The 23,921-nt window shown below is 46.8% G+C and overlaps 1 protein-coding gene across 1 annotated transcript in view; it reads left to right on the forward strand.

Annotated features, from left to right (window-relative positions):
* Ralgps1 (Ral GEF with PH domain and SH3 binding motif 1) overlaps positions 1 to 23,921 on the forward strand; it is a 253,995-nt gene that overhangs the window by 81,736 nt on the left and 148,338 nt on the right. Inside the window, exons 5-6 of the mRNA XM_026386271.2 lie at positions 7,305 to 7,388; positions 19,007 to 19,099. Coding sequence (XP_026242056.1) covers positions 7,305 to 7,388; positions 19,007 to 19,099 — 177 coding nt within the window. The remainder of the gene's footprint in view (positions 1 to 7,304; positions 7,389 to 19,006; positions 19,100 to 23,921) is intronic.

A 23,921-nucleotide genomic window follows, 5' to 3' on the forward strand; every position in this document is an offset into this window, starting at 1 on the left:
GAACAGTATTGAAATCTCATTGGAGGGTAGCATCCCTCTGCTGCTATTCTCATTGCTATTTTGGATTTGTTTTCATTTGTGGGCTTTGTCAGAGGGCTCTCAGGAGTGACCTTAGGAAATGTGTATATCATGTGTCATTTGAACTTGTCACCTATTTTGAACTTAATACAGCAGTGGTTTGGGTTTATCACAGGATAGATGCTGGGCAGAAGCCGTTTCTCCCTCTTGAAACCTGTTTTTATTCACAGGCTAACTACATTTGCTCTCTCACATTTTTGATTTGTGTTCTCATTGAGGGTGGATAGCATAACAGGATATTTAATTGTGCTGACAGTGAAATACATACTAATAAAAGCACTCATGTCTTGTTAATAATTATTAGGATCTGCTAGAACTTCAGATTTTACCCACAGGACAGCCAGTGGCCTTGGATTTTACCCACAGGACACCCAGTGGATGGGGCTCCTGAAAGGGGCCAGACAAGTGTTCCTCCCAAGTAGTGCATCCATAAACTGGCACATTTATTGTCTGAAAGGACCCAGGAAGCCCCTTTATTTCCTGTAGCTGTTTGGCGGCCAAGCTTGGATTCTGGAATCAGACCAGGGTTTGGATCTCAGTTCCAGCAGCTCTAGCTGTGTGTCCTTAGAAACAAGTGACAAGTCTCTCTGAGCTCAGAGCCTCAACCATCAGATGGCAGTAGTACTGGTGTGTTGTTGTTTGTGTGTAGACTCAGTGGTAATGACTCCGTATTTACCTGGAGTCTGTGGGCTGCTTGGCATTGCTGCGTATCGACTGTGTTTTTCCCCGAGTCTCTGCTCTGGGGAGGCTCCCGGGAGCTTGGTGGGCATCTTCTCTCTGAATCCTACCATCCTTTTGTCTTCTATGCCTGCCTGTGCAGCCAGAGGCATCATACCCTTTTCTGACCTGGTGGGACCCCTCAGAAGCCCTTGTCTGGCCCTCGTGCCACCCAGCTCTCCTCTAGGGTGGCACTGGTTAGAGCCCAAATGGCAACCACAGCTTTGTCCTGGCTTGGGGGAAGATGGCTCCCACCATCCCTACTGTCAATGGCCTCTGTGGCCTGGAAAAATCGAATCATCTGCTTGTTCCTTATTATTTTGTTTGGAAATGGGAGAACTACCACCAGGGTTTGTGAGGATGAACCTACATGATGTGTGAGAAGTGTCTCCTGCAGATCCTGGCATACAGTAGGTGCTCATATCTCACACGTACGGCCACTGGCTGGCTTGGGCCCTCACCCCAGGCTTTGGAGCCTGGTGCCTTCTCCTACCTCCAGGCTCTCCTGGCCTGGATTTTTGGCCCTGCTCCCACCCGCTCAGTGATGCCTTTTCCAGTGAGCACTATTTTATTAACAAGCACATTAAAAGTGCTTATGAGGTGTCAGCCATTGTTGTGGGCACTTTACAAATGTCAGCTCATCTAACCCTTTTGACTCCCTAGGCGGCAGCACTGCTATCAGTGCCACTTTTTCACAGGAGCAAACTCATGGCCCCAGGTCACCAGCCATGGTATTATGGTTTAGATATGAGGTGTCCCCCAAAAACTCACATGGGGGACAATGCAAGAGCTTTCAGAGGTGAGTGATTAGATTATGAGAGTCGTAACCTGATCCGTGCATTAATCTACCAATATGTGTTAACTGATGGTAACCATAGGCAGCTGGGTCGTGGCTGGAGGAGGTGGTCACTGGGGGCGTGCCTTTGGGTTTATATTTTATCCCTGGTGAGCAGAGCTCTCTGTTTCCTGACTGCCGTGTCCTGAGCTGCTTTCCTCTGCCACACCCTTCTGTCATGATGTTCTGCCTCACCTTGGGCACAGAGCAATAGAGTCCCCATCTCTGGACTGAGACCTCTGAAACCATGAGCATCAAATAAACTTTTACTTGTCTAAAATTGTTCTTGTCAGATCTTTTGGTCACAGCAGCAAAAAAACTGACTGAACCCAGGAGTTTGTCCCAGGTCTGACTGACTCCTCAGCCATGCTCGCGGGGTTCTTTCTGTGACCTTGGTGCCCTTAGTGCTCCCTCCCGAGCCCAGAGCCAGCCTCTGCCAGGGCCCAGCGGGAGGCTTCCTCAGCAGCTCATGCTCCTCCCTCTCTTCCACAGCGGGGGGTGTGGGCAACAGGTCACTGTGCTATGACGACTGCCTTGGGATGAGGCCTGCACATCCCTGAGGGACACCTCAGCCCCTGAAGCTTTCCTGACCTGAGCCTGTTGTGAGCCCTGTCCCCAGAGGCTGGCCTGCTTCTCGGTCAGACACCCCCGGTTGGCTCTGTCCCCCACTGCCTCAGTGGCCACCTTGTCCTGGGTGTTTTTAGAGCTCCTTTGACTGTCATTGTCCCACCAGTTCTTCTGAAGATTGTTCATAAGTTGATCTTATGTTTTTGTTTTTCCCCTGCCAGAGGGTGGGAAGGAAGAGGAAGGGAAAAGTTGCTGTGAGGCATAATGGTGACATGGTGTCATTGGCTGGTGCCAGCTGGTGGTGGTCAGAGGTCTGATTTAGAGACTCTTCTTGAATGTGATGCGGTTTCCGTGTGGACACGGTCAACGAATGTGCTTTGGAGAAGCTGTGGTCAGAATTAAGCCCATATTGGAGGGACCGTGGGCTGGCGCCAGCTTCCTATGGCTTGGCAGCCTGGATACCATGGGGTCTTCAAGGAGGATGTGCCACCACTCCCCAGGCCACCTCTTCCAGGGATGACCTCACTGGCTTCAGACACTGTCAGGGTCAGGCCCTCCTCGGCCACGTCAAGGCTTCTGACTCCCTGACCACTAAGCAGAGAGCTGATGCTCCTTCTTGGAGGGAGCTGACTGCTGGTGGGCAAGCCTCCTGTCCCAGGGCTGGAGAAGCTTTTCAGGATCAGCAGAGACCAGTGTTGATGCCTGTTGTCACCTAGGAATGAGCACGGGTGGGGGTATTAAGATGGGGCTATTTTTGTGCCAGTTAGGGATTTTTCCTTCGTGACTTCTGATATGCGTATACCTTTGAATGTTTATATGAATCTCATGTTTGAGTTTTTATTTAAGGCAGCTGCATCGATACCCTTTTGTTCTGAGCCTGCTGGTTTTGCAATGTGGGGTGCTGCGGTGTGGCCAGCAGGTAACTGGGTAGCCTAGCCTGGCACTCAGGGTGGCAACCTGGGGTACAGAGACACATGGCTGAAGCCAGGGTATTTCTGTGACCTTCAGGGTGAAATGTAGACAGTGAGCCTAGACAGACCCAGGTGGGGGCTTGAAGTAGGAAGATGAGCAGAAGAACATGGGGTGCAAGGTCAGGGCCAGCACCCGGCAGAGGGCACAGAGGGGCTAGAGGGGCCTGAGTAGGGGCTGTGGTTTTCCAGTCAGGAAGTTGTCCTCGGTTAAGAGCACATTCAGATGAGCAGGGGTAGAGAGGTGGGTGGGAGAGGGAAGAGGGTGTGAGAAATTTTCCCCTGGAGGAGAAGAAAGAGCAGGAGCTGGAGGAGAGGGGCGCCTGGGAGGCTGTTTTCCTGTGGCTTCTGGGAGAGGCTGATGATCACTAAGATGCCCACTGGAAGGGGGCGCTGGAGAGGAGGAGGTCAAAGACATGGACAGGGCCTCTGGGATGGGGGAGGGGTGGGTCCTAGGAGGGAAGCCAGAGTGTGGCTGGGAAAATCGTTAAGTTTAGTAGCAGGAAATTTTCTTCTCATAGATTCTGTTTTCCCTGGTGAACCTGGGGAACATTGTGTGATGGAGGAGAGATCCCAGAAGCCTGGCAGCCAGGGCCCAGAACTCTGAGGCAGGGCAGCCCAGGTGGGTGGGACTGTGCCCACGGGAAGGGAAGTGCTTGGGCCTGGGGCAGCTCCTGCTCACCAGGATGCAGAGCCCAGGGCCTTCCCAGCCTCAGCCCACCATAGGTACCATTAGTTCCATAGCATGAACCTTTTTTAGGCATTAGTGACTGGAAGAGTTTTGTTCTATTACTTCACATTTTCCAGACCCACTTCACACAGATGGAATCTCTTGTAATCCTATAAGGCCAAACACAGAGGGGAATAGTGCCAACAAGGTTGGGCCAGAACTTGTGTTAGTGCAGATAGAATGGTCTCATTTCTTCGGACATCTTGATCAGTCTTTCTGCACTGCGTTTGGGAGGTTTCAACACGGAGGACCACTCAGACCTCATTCATTCAACCAACACTGCGTGAGCGTCCATGGCCAGCCTGGCCCTATGCCCACCTGCCACCACCTTCCTCAGCCACTACAGTCCTGGGGTTAAGCATCCTCATTTCATCAATGATGAAATTGAAGCTCAGGAAACAAGCAGCGGGGCTGGGATCCAGAACAGGGCCTTTGAGCCCCAAGACCTTTGCCCCAGTACCTCTCAGCACAATGCTTCATGCTGCTGAGGTTTTAATTGTAGATGTCTCCAGTCTTTAGAGCACCAGGCTCCTCAGGGAATCCTTGGAAAATGGCCATGTTTGAATCAGGGTCTTAGAAATTCCAAATCATTAAACTCCTGTGGATAAAGTTCCTGCTTGGCTCCTGCCTGTGTGACAAAGGCAGAGAAATAATAATAGATCTTGTTAATAAAGACAGTGGTACTTGTGGACTGGGTGAAGGCTAAACGCTGCCCTTGCTGTTTTGTGGCAGTGTGCCCTGCGAAGGGGAGGCGACCTTTATATTTAGTTAGCATAGTTCATCCTTTCCAGCATTGGCTTTGGAATCCATAGGTGAGAACATGAAATTTCTAAGAAAATAAGCATCATGCTGCTGGGGTATGCACAGCAAGAATCTGACCTGGGTCTAACTGGTCGACAGGTGTCTTTCTAAGTTGTCATGGTACAGAAGTAAGTTCACAGACTCTGAATTAAGTGTGTATACACACACGCACACACACACACACACACGCACGCACGCACAACTTCTGCTGTTTATTAAAATTTTCAGGAAAATATGGAGGGCCACTCCCAGTCAGAAATTGGGCAACAACCACACCACAGACTTGAACCCAGTGTAGGGAGCTGGGTTTTATATTTGATGAGCATGACCCATACTTTCCAGCACTGGCTTTGGAATCCACAGGAGAGAGAGGCCTGTGTCCTGATAGACTAAATGAGTGTGAACATATACCTGAAAACAGTTCAGGTGTGTTTAATGGTGTGGGTAAATGCAACAGAGGCAGGTCAAATACACGGTTCAGAACAAGGAAATAACAGAGGTAAATCGTACATCTCCAAGAGACAGACATCTGATTTTGAGAAGTGGACTCACAGTGTACATGAAGTCTGAGCCCTTTTCCCCCATTTGTTAAAATGAATGTGGTAAGAATCACATGGAAAACATAGGTGATGTGCCTGGTCCAGCACCTGTCACACAGGGGATTCTTGCTAAGCGGTAGCATAGTTAATATCATTGTCGTTACTCTTACCTGGGGTCTAGCCTGGGAGGGGGCAGTGTGAGGACTTGGCAGGGTCTGGGTTGGTCGTGTTCTCTTGTGGGGGTTTCTGTGAAGGCCGTGATACATGCGAGGCAGCCGTGAGGAGGTGTGTGATAGCTCCTCCTGGTTGGTTCCCATGTGTTCCTGTACCTGGCTTGTCCATCTTGTTGCCAGAGCTGCCCAGTGACTCTGGCCAGTTTCCACAGGCTCCTATCTGTGGCTTACCTGTGGGCCCTGAGATATGTTTGATGAGCACCACACCTCAGGCATAATTGCCCAGCCGACGGTTTTCTTTATGGCCATTCCCATTACTGACTGCCCTGACTTCCTGATCTGCCTCTGTCCCAGCTGGTGGATAACTGACTCTCACTAAAAATCTTTAGAAAGTTCCAGCTGTGCAGCTGGAAAAAAAAAGATACTAATAATATTGAGCCTGTTATGAATTAACAGGAAGTCTTAGAACTCAGGATAGAGAATTCTAGCATCTACGTTTCTTCTGTTTTCTGGCAGGCACAAGTTGGGAATGGTCTTTGGATAGTGGCTTTACCTTGGTCCTTTTTAAAACCCCCATTAGATTACTTCTTTTATCTCCAGGTAGGAACCAGCCTTACTGATAGATAAAATGTAGCTAATCTATTTCTTCAAATCATGATGCCAAACCTGCTGGAAAAGCAGAGACAAGGCCCCTGAACAAGACACTACAGGGAGCCTTCCCTTCTGTCCCTTTGGTCATATACAATGGGAGGGGCCAACTTCAGGAGGGAAGCCCCTATAGTCCTGGAAGCTCTTCTGGTGGTGGTAGGCCTGGACTAGGATTTCTCCTGACTCAGGATTGGAGGCTGTCATGTGGTCAATGAAATCTGCGAGCCCTCAGCTGGATTTCAGTTTTAAGTTCACCTGGGGCTCTGGGTTCACTCTACATCAGGAGGAGTCCTGCTAGTTAAAATGTTTGTGTCCCCACTAAGAAAGGACTTTTGGCCCCAGAGAAGCCACATATGAGAGAAAACATTCAACTCTTGGCTTCTTCATCTGGCATGTTTCACTTAGCCTGATGCTCTGCAGTTCCATCCATTTACCAGCAAATGACATAATTTCATCCTTCTTTATGGCTGAGTAATACTCCAATGTGTATATATACCACATTTTCTTTATCCATTCTTCCTTTGAGGGGCATCTAGGCTGGTTCCATACCTTGGCTATTGTGAACTATGTTGCTATAAATTTTAGAATGCAAGTATCAGAGGAACTGCAAAATGAAATTGACTAAATTATGTTCTATGCATGTATGAATGTATCACAATGAATCCTACTTTTTAAAATATTTGTTTTTTAGTTATAGATGGACACAGTATTTTATTTTTATGTGGTGTTGAGGATCGAACCCAGTGCCTCACGCATGCTAGGTGAACACTCTACATCTGAGCCACAACCCGAGCCCTCCTACTTTTTATATATAACATATCAATTTTTAAAAAGTAAATAAATATAAGGAAGACCAGTAGTCTAGAGGAAGGAGACCACACGAGGAGAGGGAAAGGTGGGTACTAGGGAATGAAATGAAGCAACTATTTTATTTGCATGTATGAATCTGTCACAGTGAACCCCACTATTATGCATAACTATAATGCACTACTAAAAACATAAAAAGAGAATATTTTGACGTAGAAATCTTGGGAAATGTGGCCAAAGTTATGGGAGGAAAGTATTCTGCATCTCCTCCTCACCTTTGGCAGCACCTGCAGACACCTTCTCCCACAGATCCCGCCTTCCTCCCCGACCTGGTGAAGGTGAGAGTACCCAGGTCTTCAGCTCCCCGCTCCATCCCACTTCATGTGGTGGGTTTTGCATCCCAAGTAGAATCCCTGTTGAAATGGACTCTCTGCTTTCTAGGAACTAGCCAGCTGTGGATGGAGTAAGAAGGAGAAACACAGTCTGGCCCCCAACGTCGTGGCCTTCACCCGGAGGTTTAACCAGGTAAGCAACCGCCCTTGTGTGTGCCTGTCCAGAGGCAGTCTGTTGTCCCTAAATGCTGCAGCCCCACCAGGGTTCACTTCGAGGCACCTTGCCCCAGGTCCAAACCCTTCCTCCAGACCCCTGTGTTCACCCACTCTCGCGCCATTACAACCCAGTTCATAAGGTGGGTAGAACTGAACATGTCTTTCCTGTGTCTATGTCATGCCAGGGCCTTCAATTCCGTATAAGCTAAGGTTCTAGCACCCTGTTGTGCTCTGAGAGGTCAGGTATCGGGATCCAGCCTCTGCCGCCCTCTAGCCTTGCTTCCTATTCCTCCCTCTTCAGGTTTCACCATGCTGGCCTGCGTCTCTTGCCCGATGCATCGTGTCTCTGTCCTGTAGGGGCCCTATGTGTTCTGCTGTCAGCCCAGAGCTCCTCCTTCATGTTTAACTCTCAGATCTTAGCCTGTCCCCTGGGTCCCCAGCCTGTCAGAGGTCTCCCGATCATCCATTCCCTCATGGCACCATGTCCTTCTCTGTGTGGTGCTTTACCCATCTGTCTCTGCTTCCTTGCCAGTCTGTGAGTTTCATAGGACAGGTACCACGCACGTCTTACTCATCACTATGCCCACCTGCCGCCTGCTACCTTGCCCAGTGTCGGGCAGAAAGGTACTAGACCTTCAGTAGGACCAGTGAATGAGGTACTCAGGAAACAGTTTTGAGTTGGACTTCTTTGAACCCAGATTAACTGGCCCCATACTATTCCAAACTGACTTGATGGAGCACAATTTTTGCTCTGGTTGTGACGACTCCCGTTGCATAAACCAAACCCCTAAATGATGCTGTTGGCAATTTTTTCTTCTTCTGTTTTGTTTTTCTGGTTTCAAATGAGGACAGTGGCCCAGAGGTTGCATAATGTGCATGATTGGTCCTCTGGGTGCTGGGGCCTATGTTCCCTTGAGGCCATGGCTCCAGCTGGGCCTTCCCTCTTGGAAATGCCTGGTCCTGTGCATCACGGCTATTCAGCTTTTCCAGCCCTCTCCAGCCTCAGCACCCATGTGAGCACAGTGGGAGCCTCACAGAGACACCAGCTTATTGGCTGAAGATCAGGTCTAGAGCGGACCGAGGTGTTCCTTGGTGAGATATGATTAAGAGCTAAGAAAGGCCTAGATGCGGCTGGGCTAGAAGCTGCATATCATTTGTTTTGAAAAATCAAGTTCCAAACCTTTTGCTTCTTTTCTCTTTCGTTTGAAAATCTTTTTCTTTTCAACTGAGCTTAGTCTTAAGAAAACAGATGTGCATAAACTATCAGGGGATTCATAGTTTTCCCAACAAAACAACTTGACTGGGAGCCAACTCAGTCCCCTCCTCTGACCAGCCATGGAGCTCCTGTAGGAGAGGCTGTTGGGGCTCTGATGCAATCTGCTTTGCAGGCAGATGCCAGGCCAGCTTGGCAAAGGCCATGCAGCTTGTTCTGTGAACAATTGCATTATGTCCAGCTCAGGCTGAGTGGTGAAATGAGCCAGAAGTGAAGTTGCATTTTCTCAAGCAGAATGCTCCAGGAAATGGACTTCCTGATGGCCCTTTGGCCGTTCCTGGACATAGCCCTGGTAGCTCTAGTTTGAACATTGCCCAGAGGCCAGGACGGTCAGCCACTGGGGTGGCTTTCTTCGAGATGAACTCATTGGTGTCCCTTCCTGGTGGGCCTTTCCATGTGAGGACAGGACTCCAGGTAAAAGGAAGCAGGTCACTGCCCCTGCAGAGCCTCAGTTTCCAAATCTGTAACTGAGAATGACATCCTCTGCTTGCATAGTTGTTATCAAGGTGAAATGAAATGGTGGATGAAGAGCTTTTATCATAGTGTGTGGCACCAAGAGGATGTCCATATGTTTTAGAGGGAAGACAAAGAAAATGTGCAGATCAGCTGATGGGAAGGAGGTTGCCAGGGATTGAGGCTCCTTGTAGCCAGGCCAGAAACCCAGTGGCCAGTGTCCTGATCTGCTTGCCAGCAGGGCCCGAGTCCCTAGGGATTTCTTCATAGAACAGCTGCATGGAAGAGCTCAGCCAGGTTCTTTGGGGTCTTGACCTCAAGGAGTTCTCCTTACAGCAGAGACATTCTCCATCTTTTTTGGGTCATGGATTCTTGTGAGAATCTGACGATATCACATAAGAACTTTTCCCCAGAAACTGTGGACACATACATTTGCATGTAATTTTAGGGAGTTGATTGCTGCACTAAAATGAATGCGGGGTCACTTTAGGGTCTCAGAGAATGAAACAGATCTGACCTGGGTTGGCGTCTTAGCCCCACAACTCATTAGTTGTACAGTGTGGGCTAGCTTTTGGCCTCTGTGAGCTCATCTTCCTCAGGAAGCATTTTGACTGTTTTTTGAAGATTAAATGAGAATCATGGGAGTAAAGGGTCTAGCCCCATGCTTGTCACACAGGAAACGATTAACATGAAGGGTTGTGGGAGCTCTGAGCCAAAAGAAAGGTTAAGGCCAGACTAGAGGCTGGGGCATAGGTGTAGGCATGAAGGCAGGGACGGTGTCCAGGGGATGCTGAAAGTTTTGGAAATGATGAAGAGGAAATCGGGAGTAATAGAGGCCCAAGTGTGAATGTGAGGACAACTGGTGTTTGTGGATGGGCAGAGGATAGGGGGCAGCACAGGCAGCTGAGAAAGGGTGGCCAAGAGCAGGAGGAACACCCAGGAAAGGTAGTGGAATCATTTTGAGAGAGAGAGAGTGCTGCAGCATGGGCCACGTAAGTCAGCTGGAGAAGAGGCCTTGAAACCTGGCATCGAGACCCTGCTGGTGACATCAGGCAGACAGTTTTGTCAGAATCGTAGCAGGCTGAGTAGGAGGAGATGGCGACAGCGGAGAGAGAGCAGGTGCGGGTGATCCCAGCAACTGTGACTCCAAAGACGGAGATGAGGAGGAGATGGCAGGAGGGGTCAAACAGGCCCAGGGAGGTGGTCCTCTGTTTCTTCTTCTAAGTGGGCAGTCTTGAGGAGGTTCCTGTTTTGAATGGAAGAATCCAGGAAAACAAGGAAAAGTTAAAGATGAGAAGGAATTCTTGATGAAGTATTTCCCAGAGAAGGTGGGAGAGGCTGAGGCTGGGGCTCTTGGGATGAGAGGTGCCCCCAAAAAGGCAAGATGCAGTTGTCAGCCCACCTGTAGATGTGACACAAGGAGGCCCTGTGGCCTCTTTTCTTCAGGAAAACAGGAGGCAAAGGGGGAAGCAGAGGGTGGGAAAGTGGAAAACCCACTCCATGGTGAAGGAGGAAGAGCTGATATGGAAAGGCTCTAGGGCACCGATGGTGGCACAGTAAAAATTGTGACTTTTACAATGTCCCTGGGGCAGTAGGCAGGTAGTCATATCTAGTTAACCTGCACAGCCTGAGAGTGGGAGCACAGGAGGCATACTGGGATCCATGGTGGGATTCGTGGTGGGATCCATCTGTGCATGCACACAGAGGCCAGCAGCCTGAGTTTCTGGAAGGACCAAGGCAAAAGAGAACTTCAAGTACTGGCAAAGGAGGGAGTGGAGTAACAACTGATAGGGGATGGGTCTGCCTAGAGGAAAAGGATGCCAAGAAAGAGGGCTGCCAGGGACTCCAGGGGATGCTGAGAGGGAGGGTCTGGCACAGGAGAAGGGTTGTGGCCAAGACTGGAGTGTAGTTTTCTGCTGTTGAGCCATCCCTGGTAATCAGGAAGGAGGTGGTGATGGAAGTGGAGGGAGCGATGGTTGCTGCAGTTGAAGTGGTCAAGAGGCATGAGGCTGTAGTTCATGGTGATGTACAAGTTGCCTGAGGAAGAAGGTGGGATTTGTGGTGGAGAGAAAGAAGTGACCCAGATCCTGATCTGCTTGTTTATCTCTATTGGTTTATCTTTTCCAGACAGTCTAAAAAGGAAGACAGAAAGAAAAAGGAAGAATACATATGTAGCCTGTTTAGACAGCTTTTTTCACTCTGTAATAGACTCATCTCTCTATATATGACTTGATAACTCATTTCAGTTTTTTACATGAACACTATGTCACTGTATGGATTCCCCATGATCAGCTTACCCATTGGTCAACATTGAAGGACATCTCAGTTTCTTCCAGTTTTTGACAATTTTAATAAGTTGCTGTGAACATTTTCATGCTTGTATGTGTGCTATGTAAGTTTTAAAATCGTCTGGGTAAATACTTAGGGTGCAATCTGGACCACATCTGCCCCCTCACAACAACATGTGAGAGTTTGCCTTGCTCCAGATCCCTGCTAACCGTTGGCATTGTCAGCTCTTTTGCATTGAGAAGTTCTCATAGGTGTAAGTAATCCTGTTCTGGTCTGCTTTATGTCCAGTTTGGGGTGCTTCACGTGGGGTGCCGAAGTCACACAGGAGCTTGTAAGTATCACAGTGACCAGAAGGGTGAGAGGATCAGGAGAAGGTCTAAGGAGTGAGAAAGCTCAGGGAGGAGTCGGCGAGGTTTGTAAGTAACTGTGAGGTTCTTACTGGGTGGCTGGATCAGCCCAGAGGGCCTGATGGTTAAATATACGGGCTAGAAGTAGGAGGCAGTTTGGCTCTTTCCTAACTGTGGAGGCTCAAGCAGAAGCCAGCAAGGGCTTTATCATGGTTAGTGTAGAACTGCATCCAGTGGCGTGGCAGAGAAAAGGCAGAACTTCTAAGATCCCTTCTAACTCTTGGTTTCTTTAAAAAAAAAAATCATGAATGGACTTACGAGAAATTTGTGGCAAAAGTAGATTTCTCATAAGAAAAGTTAATATTTTTTTTCTTAAACCTAGATATTTTTTTCCTTTTGCCACATGGTTTGATTGTTTTTATTTGTGGTTGATTAACTAAATCAAATTCTTTGTGTTCCTATGTATTTGGTTTGTTCATCTATAATACCTCTTTGGGTCTCCCAGGGGATGTCTAAGTCCCCAGCAGTTGAACTCTATAGCAATATCACCGAAGCAACTGTCATTATAGTAATAATTTGTGTATATTGAAAGGTTATTCACACTATGACAAAATGGGATATATTCCATGTATACACAACTGGTTCAAATATTTGAAAATCAATTAATGTAATGTATTATTGATCTAAAAAAGAAAAATAATTGACCTAAAAAAAACATTTGACAAAGTTCAACTTTTGTTCACGATTTTAAAAAATCAGCATATTAGGAGTAGAAGGCTATTTCATTAACTTGATAAAGAACATTTATAAAAATCTTTTAGTCAAAATCATTTTTAAAGGTCACTTTCCTCCAAGGATTGGGAACAAGACAAGGGTATGCTCTCTTGCCATTCTATTCAACATTGTATTAGAGGTCCTGGTTAGTGCAATTAGACAAGAAAAATATATAAATAACAGACAAAAATTGGAAAGAAGGAAACCAAACTATCTTTATTCATAGCTGACATGACTGTCTATATGGAAAATTCCAAAGAAGTCTATTTAATACCCTCCACCCCAGAATTAAAAAGCAAGTACAACAAGGTTACAAGACACAAGGTCAGTATGTTTTCCTATATACCAGTAATGAAGAATTGGAATTTGAAATTAAAAAAAAAATACCAATTGTTATAGCACCAAAAACAAAACAAAACTTAGGTATTTATGTAACAAAATATGTACAGGTTTATATGTGGAAAACTAAAACACTGATGAAAGAAGTCAAATTAGATTTAAATAAATGGAAAAATATTCTATCATCATGGGTCAAAAGACATTATTGTTAAGATGTCATTTCTTTCCTACTTGATCTGTAGATTCAATGTAATTCCAATAAGAATCCTACAAAACTATTTTAAAAATAGTAACAAACTTATTCTAAAGATGGTATGGAAAGGCTAAAGACCTAGAATACACAACACAGTGCTAAAAAAGAACAAAGTTAGGGGACTCAGTATTGGCAAAAGAACAGGCATCTAGGTCAGTGGAACGGAATATCGACTCTAGAAGGAGCCCCTCACAAATAGAGTCAGCTCATTTTTCATAAAGGTATAAAGGCATCCACTAGAGAAAGGATAATTTTTCAATAAATAGTGCTGGAACAGCAGACATGTGCATGTGTGTAAATGCATCTAGACACAGACCTAAGCCCTTTCATAAAAACTCAAAATCAACCTTAGGACTAAATGTGAAACTCAAAACTCTAAAACTTACAGGGGAAAACAGAAGAAAAAAATCTGTATGACCTTGGGTTTGATGATGAAACCAAAAGCACAATCCATGAAATAAAAAATTGATTGGAACTTTATTAAGTTAATAAGATTTTTCATTCTTCCAAAGACATGGTTAAGAGAATTAAGAGACAAACCAGGCACTGAGAGAAAATATTTTTCAAATATATATCTGATAAAGGACTTGTGTACAAATCATATTCTGAAAGCTCAACAGTAAAAAAAAAATGGCCCAAATGAACTCAACAGATACCTCACCAAAGGAGATATCCAGATGCTAAATAAACTTATGAAAAGATGCTCAGTATTATTTATCATTAGAGAAAAGCAAAATCCTACACACCTATTAGAATGCCTCAAACACAGAAAAGCTGACAGTGCCAACTGTTGGCCAGGATCTGGAGCAGCACGAACTCCTGTGTGTGGGCGGTGGGAATGCAGTGAAGTAGATGTGTCCAACAATTGCACTCCTGGGTATTTACCCAGATGATTTGAAAGCTTACACACACACATACATACACATATGCACATGGATGCATATAAGCACAGAAACATTTACAGCAATTTCATTCAAGTTTTTAAAAACTGGAAGCAATGGAGATGTCCTTCAGTAGATGAATGGGTAAGATAAACTGGAATAAGTTATCAAGTCATTAAAAATACAGATGGAATCCCAGCCACTCAGGAGGCTGAGGCAGGAGGATTGTGAGTTCAAAGCCTACCTCAGCAACTTAGCAAAATCCTATGCAACTTAGTAAGACCCTGTCTCAAAATAAAAGATAAAAAGGGCTGGGGATGTTGCTCAGTGGTTAAGTGCCTATGGGTTCAATTCTGGCACCAAATAAATAAATAGATAACTAAAAAAATAGAGATGAGGGGCTGGAGTTGGGTCTCAGTGGTAGAGCACATGCCTTGCACTTGTGAGGCACTAGGTTCGATCCTCAGCACCACATAAAAATAAATCAAGGTATTGTGTCCATCTACAACCAAAAAATATTTTAAAAATTAAAATAAAAAATAGAGATGAATCTTAAATGAAAAAAGCCAATCTGGAAATGTTCCACATCAGAAACCTACATTCTCTTCTAGACTCGTGGATTCTGGAGCCTGCACCCACTGGGGCTTCAGGCAGCTCTGTTGAATCAAACTGTTGACCTGGATCTTCCCCTGCAAACTATGTGCTGCAGATCCAAAGTCAGCTCTGCCACCTCCCATAATTAGGCTAGAAAAATGTGTGGGGTTTTGGCATGTAGGAATCTATTAAATTATACATATAAAGTATCGTACTTGAGATTATGTGGCATAGAAGAGCATACATAGTTACATACAAGGTTATGGGCTGAGTGCTTGCTATCCAGAAACACTTTCTTCCATAACTGGCTAGTAAACATTTGAATCTGAACTTAATTTTGACAAATCCATGGAAAAAATGATTCTATGGAAACCCAGGCGTGTCCTGGAGGCAACCACAGATCGTTACACCAAGAAAACATTTCTATAATACTCCTGCTTAAAATAAAAGGCAAATTGGTGATTCTGGGTTTTTCTTTCCTTGTTTTCTTTTGGAAAAGTAACAGTATTTCTGTTATAAGACTGTACTGTATCGCAGTAGTGGGCTTGCTTTGTTAACTCTGGGTCATCCTTCATTTTTTTTTTTTTTTCCTTATAAAATGGAGGGTTTCAGGGCTGGGTTTGTAGCCCAGTGGTGGAATGCTTGCCTACATGTGTGAGGCAATGGGTTTGGTTCTCAGCACCGCATATAAATAAATAAAGGTCCATCGACAACTAAAAAATATTTTTTAAAAATGGAGGGTTTCAGACTCCTTGCCTTCCTTCTCATGCCACTCGCTCCCCATCCTTTGGCCCACCTTTCTTAGCACTCTGGGTGTTCGTGTTTGTATCACACGTTGTGCGATAGTGAAACACCCTGAAACACAAGCCAGAAGGCCAGCCAGTTCCCAGCATTCCTTGGCTGACCCTTTCCTCTGTATCCTTGAGGTGCTGTGAGTCAGCCCTACACTGATAGATGACTTTCTTGTTCCCACCAGACCCAGGGATTTGGGGCTGTGGCTGGATGTGAGAGGTCAAGCATGAATGAGGTTCTGAACCACAGCTTCTGACATGCCCTTTAGGCACAGGTTGTCTCCAGGAAGCCATAGCTGCAACCTGCACTGCTCAGAATTTGGAAAGACTTTTTCTATCATTTATTCTTGGACAACCTTTCTTAGAAAATTAAGTTTGTGGCAGTTGCACACATTTTCAGTGAATCCTCCTTGTCTTGGGCCTACTTAGTGGATGTAATGTCAGTGCACACAGGCTGACCACGTGTCTGTCTGTCCAGCTGTCCTCCCATCATCCATGGTCATCCTGCATCTAGATCCTTCTAAGCAGGTGTCCAGGCCAATTCATTTCTCAGTTCCCTGCAGACCTGCAGAGACACTGGTATGTCATGGAGGCCAGTACTCCCCTGGGTGTACACAGACATGCCTGCTTCTCCCAGCACTGCTGTATGTGCGGAGAGTGGGTGCTGAGAACATGGGTCCCATCCAGGATCGGGTGCCACAAGGAGCCCTTCACCTCATATGACCCTGGGCCATGCTCTCCCAGCTTCCCCCCATGGATATCTCACAGCAGTAGTGGGCAAGGGTGATGGGTGTCTGGCATTTAACAACTTCTCTGGTTGTGTGTGTGTGTGTGTGTGTGTGTGTGTGTGTGTGTGTGTATTTGATTCTACAGGTCAGTTTTTGGGTTGTTCGAGAAATTCTAACAGCACAGACTTTAAAAATAAGGGCAGAAATCCTCAGCCATTTTGTGAAAATAGCCAAGGTAAGCTGTTTTATTATTATTTTCTCCCTCCCCCCTCCTTGTTTTTGTCTGAAAAATGTGCACACAGGCTGACCATGTGTCTGTCTGTCCAACTGTATTTGGGAAGTGCTTTTCTGTGGGCCTGCAGGACAGGGTTGAAATGGTGGGTGGGGACTGTGGCCTGAGTTCCCCAGGTAGGGCCACCTCTGAGATCCACCCTGCTGCCTATGCCCTGGTACCTGCATGTGCATCAGCAGCATGCTTCTCCATCTCATGATGTTGGCAGCCAGCCATTCTCCTTACTGGGCTTGCACTCTTTTCCCAAGGTCCTGTGGTGCCCCCTGGACTCTGTTCATTCTTCCATCGGATTTGGAATTGCTGGGTCTGAATGATTTTAGGTAGCATCAGTGCCTGTGATCTACTCACATCCTGCACAGTTATGTCACTAGTCAGCAGAGTCTGCTCCACCCCATCCTGAGCTCAGGCCTGGGCCAGATGACCCTGTGCCCTTCATTTCCACCTCCAGTGCCCCGCTTGGTATAGTCCACCCTGCCTGCTCATCTGGCCCCGACTTCCCCTCTTCTTCCTCCATCTGTTCCAGCCCCAGCTGGGCCATCCTGGTGCTTTCCCAGGCTGCTCTCAGGCCAGGAGTGTCTCCGCACGCCCAGCTCCCTGTCCTGTGCCTGCTGCAGTGGGCTCACCCCTTGCTCTGTGCATGCATGTGTCCTCTTCCCACCCAGGCCCTCCTGAGCAGGCCGCAAAACAGCTGCATTCAGCTGATTGCATTCAGGGCTCACGTTAGTACCACCCAATTTGCAGAGGAAGAAGACTTGGAGAGCAATGTCCATGCCCAGGCCCCACAGAGAGTCAGCAGCAGAGTAGGAATAAAAGCCACATCTCTGCCTTCAGGGGAGCTGCTCTGCCGCCCTTCAGGGGAAGGTTAAGTGCATCGGTCTATAAAGATGTTGGGAGCAATAGTCACCAAATATCCCATTCATTCTCCTGAAGTACTTGGGACTGTCACTGGGTTTAATAATACTTATTGCTGTCAGTCACTGCTATGATGGGCAGAAGAAAAGATATCTGGCTGTAGTTCTAATCCCTCCTGGGGCTTACAGTTTGGAAATGAGTTTATGGCCCCCATCTAAGGAGTCCCAAATGATATGTCATTAACCTCCACCCTTTTCCTTACTGTAGATTGTCATGCTGGCCCCACATGCTGGGTATGTCCTTGGGCAAGCCCCTTCCCTTCTTTGGGCCTTGGTTTTCTCATCTATAAATTAGAAGAGGTAGGTTAGATAAACTCCCAGATGCCTTTGGCACTGAGAGGAAATTCAGTGATAGGCACGGCAATTCAGATACTAGAATGCAGTTCAGTTCACTCGGGGAATCTGTTCTCACACAGGAAACAACTAGAAATTGTTACAAGATGTGTGAACTGAAGTATTAATCTGTGTGGTCAGAGAAAACTTTCCAAGTAAGAATAGAGCTATGAGGCCCAGACACAAGGGCTTTTCGTTTATTTATTCATTTTACCTGTTATGTGCTGGGTGCTGAACTAAGTACAGGGACATGATATCTCAGGGGACACACTGTTCAGGGTGAGAGAGAGGCAAATAAAAAGCAAGTACAATCTAGAACGTGAAGAATACAAAGAGTGTGGGAACACAGATGGAGTTCCCACCACCATAAATTTGGGAATGTGGTCTGGAAAACCATATTAGAGGAAGTGGTATCTGAGCCAGGAATTACCCAAGATGAGGAATGAGCAAAGGGAAGATGAGTCTTCCAGAAAAAGACTGAGACCATCTCACACCACCCAGCCCAGGCTGCACCGTTTCATGCAACACAGGTGCCTTTATCACCTTCCCATGTTACCTGTGAGGATATCAAGGTGCAGAGGATTGGGTAACTTGTCGAAGGAAATGCAGAGTGGGAGCTGGGATTGGAATCAGGCCTGCAGGTCCCATAGAACCTACTCGCTAGCCCGAGCTTCACTGTCTCCCAAGAATGAAAAGTGGAACCTTGTCCTGTGAGCCCGTATCCCTCAGCATAAAACCAAGAACAGAGCCATTACATTTTTCTGCATTTACTCTCTATTCTGTCTCCTTCTGTTGCCCTTCCTGGTAAGGAACTTGTCTGAGTCTGAATTGACTCCAAATGTTCTCACTAATTTGGGGTCTGGTTCAAGGGAGCATGGTGAATAGCCTGCCTTCCCAGCTGAGAGGGATTACGCAGATGGCTAACATCTTCCCTCAGCCATTTCTCATCCGGGCGTTAAGGTAATGGCAGAAGAACCGCTGATACTGTTGGCACGGCTAGGATTTTAGCTTACAGAAGCCTGTTGGGACAGATTCATCTAAAAATAGACCATAAAGGGATTATCGAATCTTATCCTGAGCCACATTTCTGTCCAGCAACCAGACGAGTCAGCTTATGAAATTTTGCAAGCCTTTTAGATGCAGACTCACCTTTTGACAATTTGAGAGCAAAAGCATATGGTTCCTATGAACTTCCTAGAACTATATTTTCTACATGAGATATTTTTAAGTGTAATTGAATTTCATGAATATGACAACATTTGGTAACGCTTGGCATGTTCTTGTTCTGTTGTTTATAGCAGCAAAATAATGTATTCCATATCTTTTTCCCCCCCCAGAAACTTCTAGAACTCAACAACCTTCATTCTCTCATGTCTGTGGTGTCAGCATTACAAAGCGCTCCCATCTTCAGGCTGACAAAAACCTGGGCTGTAAGTTAATCTCCCTAAGTCTATCCCTTTGATTTCAGCTGTCGTTTTGTTGGTGAAGATCTGTGTTGCTTAAGCCCCTGGCTTTCTCTGTCCATCTGCACTTTGCCAAGGACAGAGTATTGTGAATGCATGGAACATCCTCTGGGCATCCTCGTGGCTCAGTGACCCCAGCCCCATTTTGGTCCAAGGGAGTAGTGGTGACCATGCTGATGTGGTTGGGGCTGGCAACCCCTAAAGTGGCTCTTCCTGGGCGCTGTTCTATGATGGCTGGGTCAGCATGTGACTCTTGCCCTCCACTTGGCCGGTATTTGTCTCTGGCAGACTCCACACTGTCCTTGGGAAGCTCTTTGGACTGATGGTTTGCAGCTGCCCTGGGTCACTGGCCATATAGCTCAGAGTTTCTCGGGAGAAACCTGTGACCCTCATGTAGGAAAAAATGACTTTTTGCTTGCCGTTTTTTTTCATCTCTGAGGCCATGGATAATTTCAGCTCAGAGGTGGAGTCTGATAGTTATATAATTGAGTCTGTAGGAAAGTTTTTCTGCCGTAAAAATACTTTAAAAATATCTCAGTCCTCTTTATTCTCCTTTGCTTGGCACAGCGCCTGACATGGGGGAAGTAATTGCTATTTCCATAGCTCATTAGCATTCACCTCCTGGCCCGCCTGGTCCAGGTCTCTCGCAGCCACAAAGCCCAAGCCTTTCAAGACCTGTTTATGTCCCACAGAACTGATGGAAACTGTATGGAATTGTCAGATGTGCTTCTACAACTCATTTCCGACCTTCCTTCTGCCAATCTATGGGGCTAGGCTCTGTTTCCTACTTGGCTGGTTTAGGGGCCTTTAAAATACTTAAGGATTATGTTGGAGGTGACCAGAAATAAGCCTTGTTTCTTTAAATTTCAGCTTTCCATAGATCTAGTCCTAGCAGAGTAGGGCAAAAAGCATTAGCCTCGAGTCTAAAAACGAGATCTGTGTTCAGGCACCATTCGAAGCCTGGCTCCTGTGGGCTCTTTTTCCCATCTCTACTTGGGAAACTTGGTTTAGGTTAGTGGTTTTCTGTCAATGCTTTGTGGAGCCCTAGGGGTCCTCAGAATTGCCATGAGTGCCATCAGGGGCTCAGGGGGAGGAGAAAGGGTGCCAAGCAGGCAGCTCGGGTGCTGTTTCCACTAGAGCCCTGTTTGTGTTTTTTATGTATTGGACTCCTGGATGAATTGCAACTGAGCAATGGCTTTGGAGGTCAAAAGCAAGTTTGGAAGCCACTGTTCTCTGCAGCAGCTGCCAACCCTGTGACTCCAAGTACATCTGAGCAGTGAGGCTTTTTTTTTTTTTTTTTAAAGTTGCTTCAAGATTCTTCTTCAAAGTATGTCATCTTCTACACTTACTGTTATTGTTTCTTGGACTCCTAAGGGCTATGCAGGGACCCAGAGGGCTGAGTTTGGAATCTTCTCATGGGTAGAGTCCCAACTGTCAGCAATACTGTAAATGGGACCCCTACAAACTAGTCAGCGAGGGCAGAGTGAGTGAATCAGCACCAGTGACCAGGGCTGGCTAAAGTCGCTGCACAAAGATGTGTGACCTACTCAGGGACAGTCAGGACCCATCAATGAAGCTGTGGATCATATTCTCCAAAGGGTGTCTACTGCCAGGACTGTGGGGCAGCATCAGGTCAGAAGGACGCCTAGGGCTACTCTGTTTAGCCTGACGAGTACTGCTCAGGGCGGCTGCGTCTTCACAGCTGTTGATGGGTCTTTGAGGCAATGAAAATAGACCTCCCATTGTTCCTTCAGAGTCCTAGAATGCAATACCCCTGAAGCAGGGCCCTTCACCTGGCTCCCCTCCAGGCCTCATGGGCCAGCCACTCTTCCTCACAGATTTGGCAGAATAAAAACACGTGGCAGCCACTGCCCTACATGCTCTAACTTATTTTAACTCCTTTATTCTCAACAGCCACCCGTGGAGACAGGTACAGCTTTATTCTCATTCACAAGGAGGAAATAGAAGCACAGTGAGGTGGAGCAATTTCTTCAGAGCCCCACAACCAAGTGGCAGAGCTGGGATCAAAACTTTGCAGTCTGGTTCCAGAGTCCTTGCACACAACCACCAAAATCCACTGATCTGAGCAAGCACAATTCCAACCTATCACCTGTCACTCTAAATAAAAGCAGTAACTTTATAAATATAAACTTTTATTTTATTTACTTATATGTGGTACTGAGAATCAAACCCATGCCCCACACATGCCGGCAAGTGCCATAGCCTCAGCCCCTAAGAGTAGGAACTTTTTAAATTTTTTTAAAAATATTTATTTTTTAGTAGTTGGACACAATATCTTTATTTTATTTATTTATTTTTATATGATGCTGAGGATCGAACCCAGGGCTTCACATATGCTAGGTGAGTGCTCTACTGCCGAGCCACAATCCCAGCCCTTTAAATTTTTAATTTAAAAAATTTTCTCCTCTGTCAGAAATCCTGTATTAGGAACTTTGGAGATGAGTGGACTGTCAGCACTCCCCAGGCCATCAGGCTTCTGTCTTTGCTGTGGCTGCTGCTTGCTGGTATCTGGCTACTGCATTGCAGCAGAAAGGGAAGTCAGAGGAGGGCTAGTGGGGTCAGGGGGGACATGTAGCTGGAGAGCTGCAGGCAGACCTTGAAGGCTTCCTTATCAAGTGCTTTTTTGGTTTATCAAGTTACTCCTTGGTTTATCCAAGCTATGGCTTCTGTTGCTGTTTACTCCTTACTCCCCTGGGATTGACTGTTGATTCTGTCACCTCTGGATTTAGCTGGCAGAACCAGGGAGATGCCTGGGATCTGAGGTCACCTTCACCAAGGAACAGGGAAGTCAGGACAACACATCCTGACTTTTTCTGAGAAATCTTCCCATTGTTTCCCAAGGACAGGGAGCTGGGCTGCTTCCCTAGTTACAGAGGCCGCTTAACCAGGGCAGAAGGTGGGAGGATGCAGCATTCTAGGAAATAGAGTGGTAACTGGAAAGCCTGGGGTCAGGGAGAGGGGAGAGGCAAGGCAGACTGTATAGATTACAGCCTGAGGGTTTTTATGTCATTCACTGTAGCCTTTTTTTAGGTTGACTCCCCTCTTCCATCCACCTGTCCTGTTAATCCAAGGATAGCATTTGACACAGAACATTTGACCAAAATGCATTTGATACAGAACATTTGACCAAAATTTGACCAACAAGAGACCAAACTCATCTTACCCCTCTCAAATTGTCCCTAGCCCAGTGAAGTGGACAGCTCCCTGGTCTGTACTCTGGTGTACTGGCATGTGGCAGCACCCAGGTGGAGCATGTGTCTGTCTGCTCCATGGTTCTGTCTAAAGCCTGCCTCCTCCCTTGACTGCAGTCTTCTGTGATGATGTCTGATTTTTCTCTGTATCTCTGCCTGCCTACATGTGTTGTTTTAACTATATGTGCCCCCACCCCCTCCAAAGAGCTGTTTCCTTTCTTACCTTGTCCCTTGAGCTGGGACTGGTAAGACCTCAGGGGCCTGCAGATCAGGGAGGAGCAGGAAGCTCTGGAGGGACGAGCTATAACAACCCAAAAGCCAGTGCTTTTATAGTCCTCATTTTACCAAGGAGGAAAACGAGTTCCCAGAGATGGAGTGATCTGTCTAAGATCCCAGAGCTAATGAATGCCAACGCTATGGGATATAGCCCTGCTAGACCCCAGAGCCTGCATGTCCCCTGTGGGGGTGGCTTGTGATGGTGGGAAGTGTAAGGCAGTCAGGTTGGGCACTGGTAGGGATAAGCAGTCCCACACACTGCTTGGGAAGTGGCACTGGAGAAAAGAGCCTGGCACCTTGAGCTTTCTGAGCTGTCCCTGGGAGTTGCATTGAATTCCTAAGCATCTGGGGGACCTGGATGGAAGGTGGTTACAGGTGTGAGAGGTAGCCTGGCACTTTGCTGCTTCTTGAATGGCCTCTAGTGACGAGTCAGTTGGTCATCATCTAAGACAAGGCAGCCTATTGGCCTGTGCATGGCTGGCCTCTGAGTGCCAACAGCTGGGCGAGCTAGACAGGACAGAGACTGACACTGAGCATAGATCTGTAAGCAGTAGGACCTAATAAATGCATGACAGATATACAAACAGGAAGGGAGTCATAGCTAGCCTGGAAAAATGCAGGCAGGGAATGGTATATCCAAGCACTGGGGCTGCTTTGGAATATTGGCTGCCTCAAAGCCATGAAGTCTAAGCAAGAAGTTGCATCAGCCAATTCTGATTTCCTGAGTACACATCACCTTGTGGCTGTTATTCATTCTGCAAATTAAATATTTATCAAATGCTGCCTCCATGCCAGGCCCTGAGCCTATGGCCAAGGCCTTACCCTCATGGGCTTTTATATAATTCAGGGAGAATAAACACATGTCTAGTCCAGCTGGCACAAGAAGTGATCAATAGGTGTTGGTTGAATATGTGAAGGTAGTGAACAAGGAATGATGAGACAGGAATAAAAGCAATGCAGAGACTAAATGGGGAGGGGGTATAGCTCAGTGGTTGGGCCCTTGCCTAACATGCATGGGGCCCTGGGTTCCATCCCCAGCACTGGAGGAGAAAAAAAGGTAAGTGTTGGTATGAGACTAAACAGGATGGCATGATGGAGAAGGACTGGATGTCAGCTTTAGCATGGGCATTCAGGGGAGGCCTCTCTGAGGTGAGATCCCATACCTCAAGGCCCGAAGGGCAAAAAGGAAGCAACCATAACAGGATGAGGGAGTGAGCCCTCCAGGCAGAGGGGCAGCCGGTGCAGAGGCCCACCATGGGAATGAGCTTGGAGTGACGGAGGAACCTGCAGGCCAGTGTTCC

Source organism: Urocitellus parryii, chromosome 4 (genome assembly GCF_045843805.1).
Source record: "Urocitellus parryii isolate mUroPar1 chromosome 4, mUroPar1.hap1, whole genome shotgun sequence".
In the NCBI taxonomy this organism is placed as follows: Eukaryota; Metazoa; Chordata; class Mammalia; order Rodentia; family Sciuridae; genus Urocitellus; species Urocitellus parryii.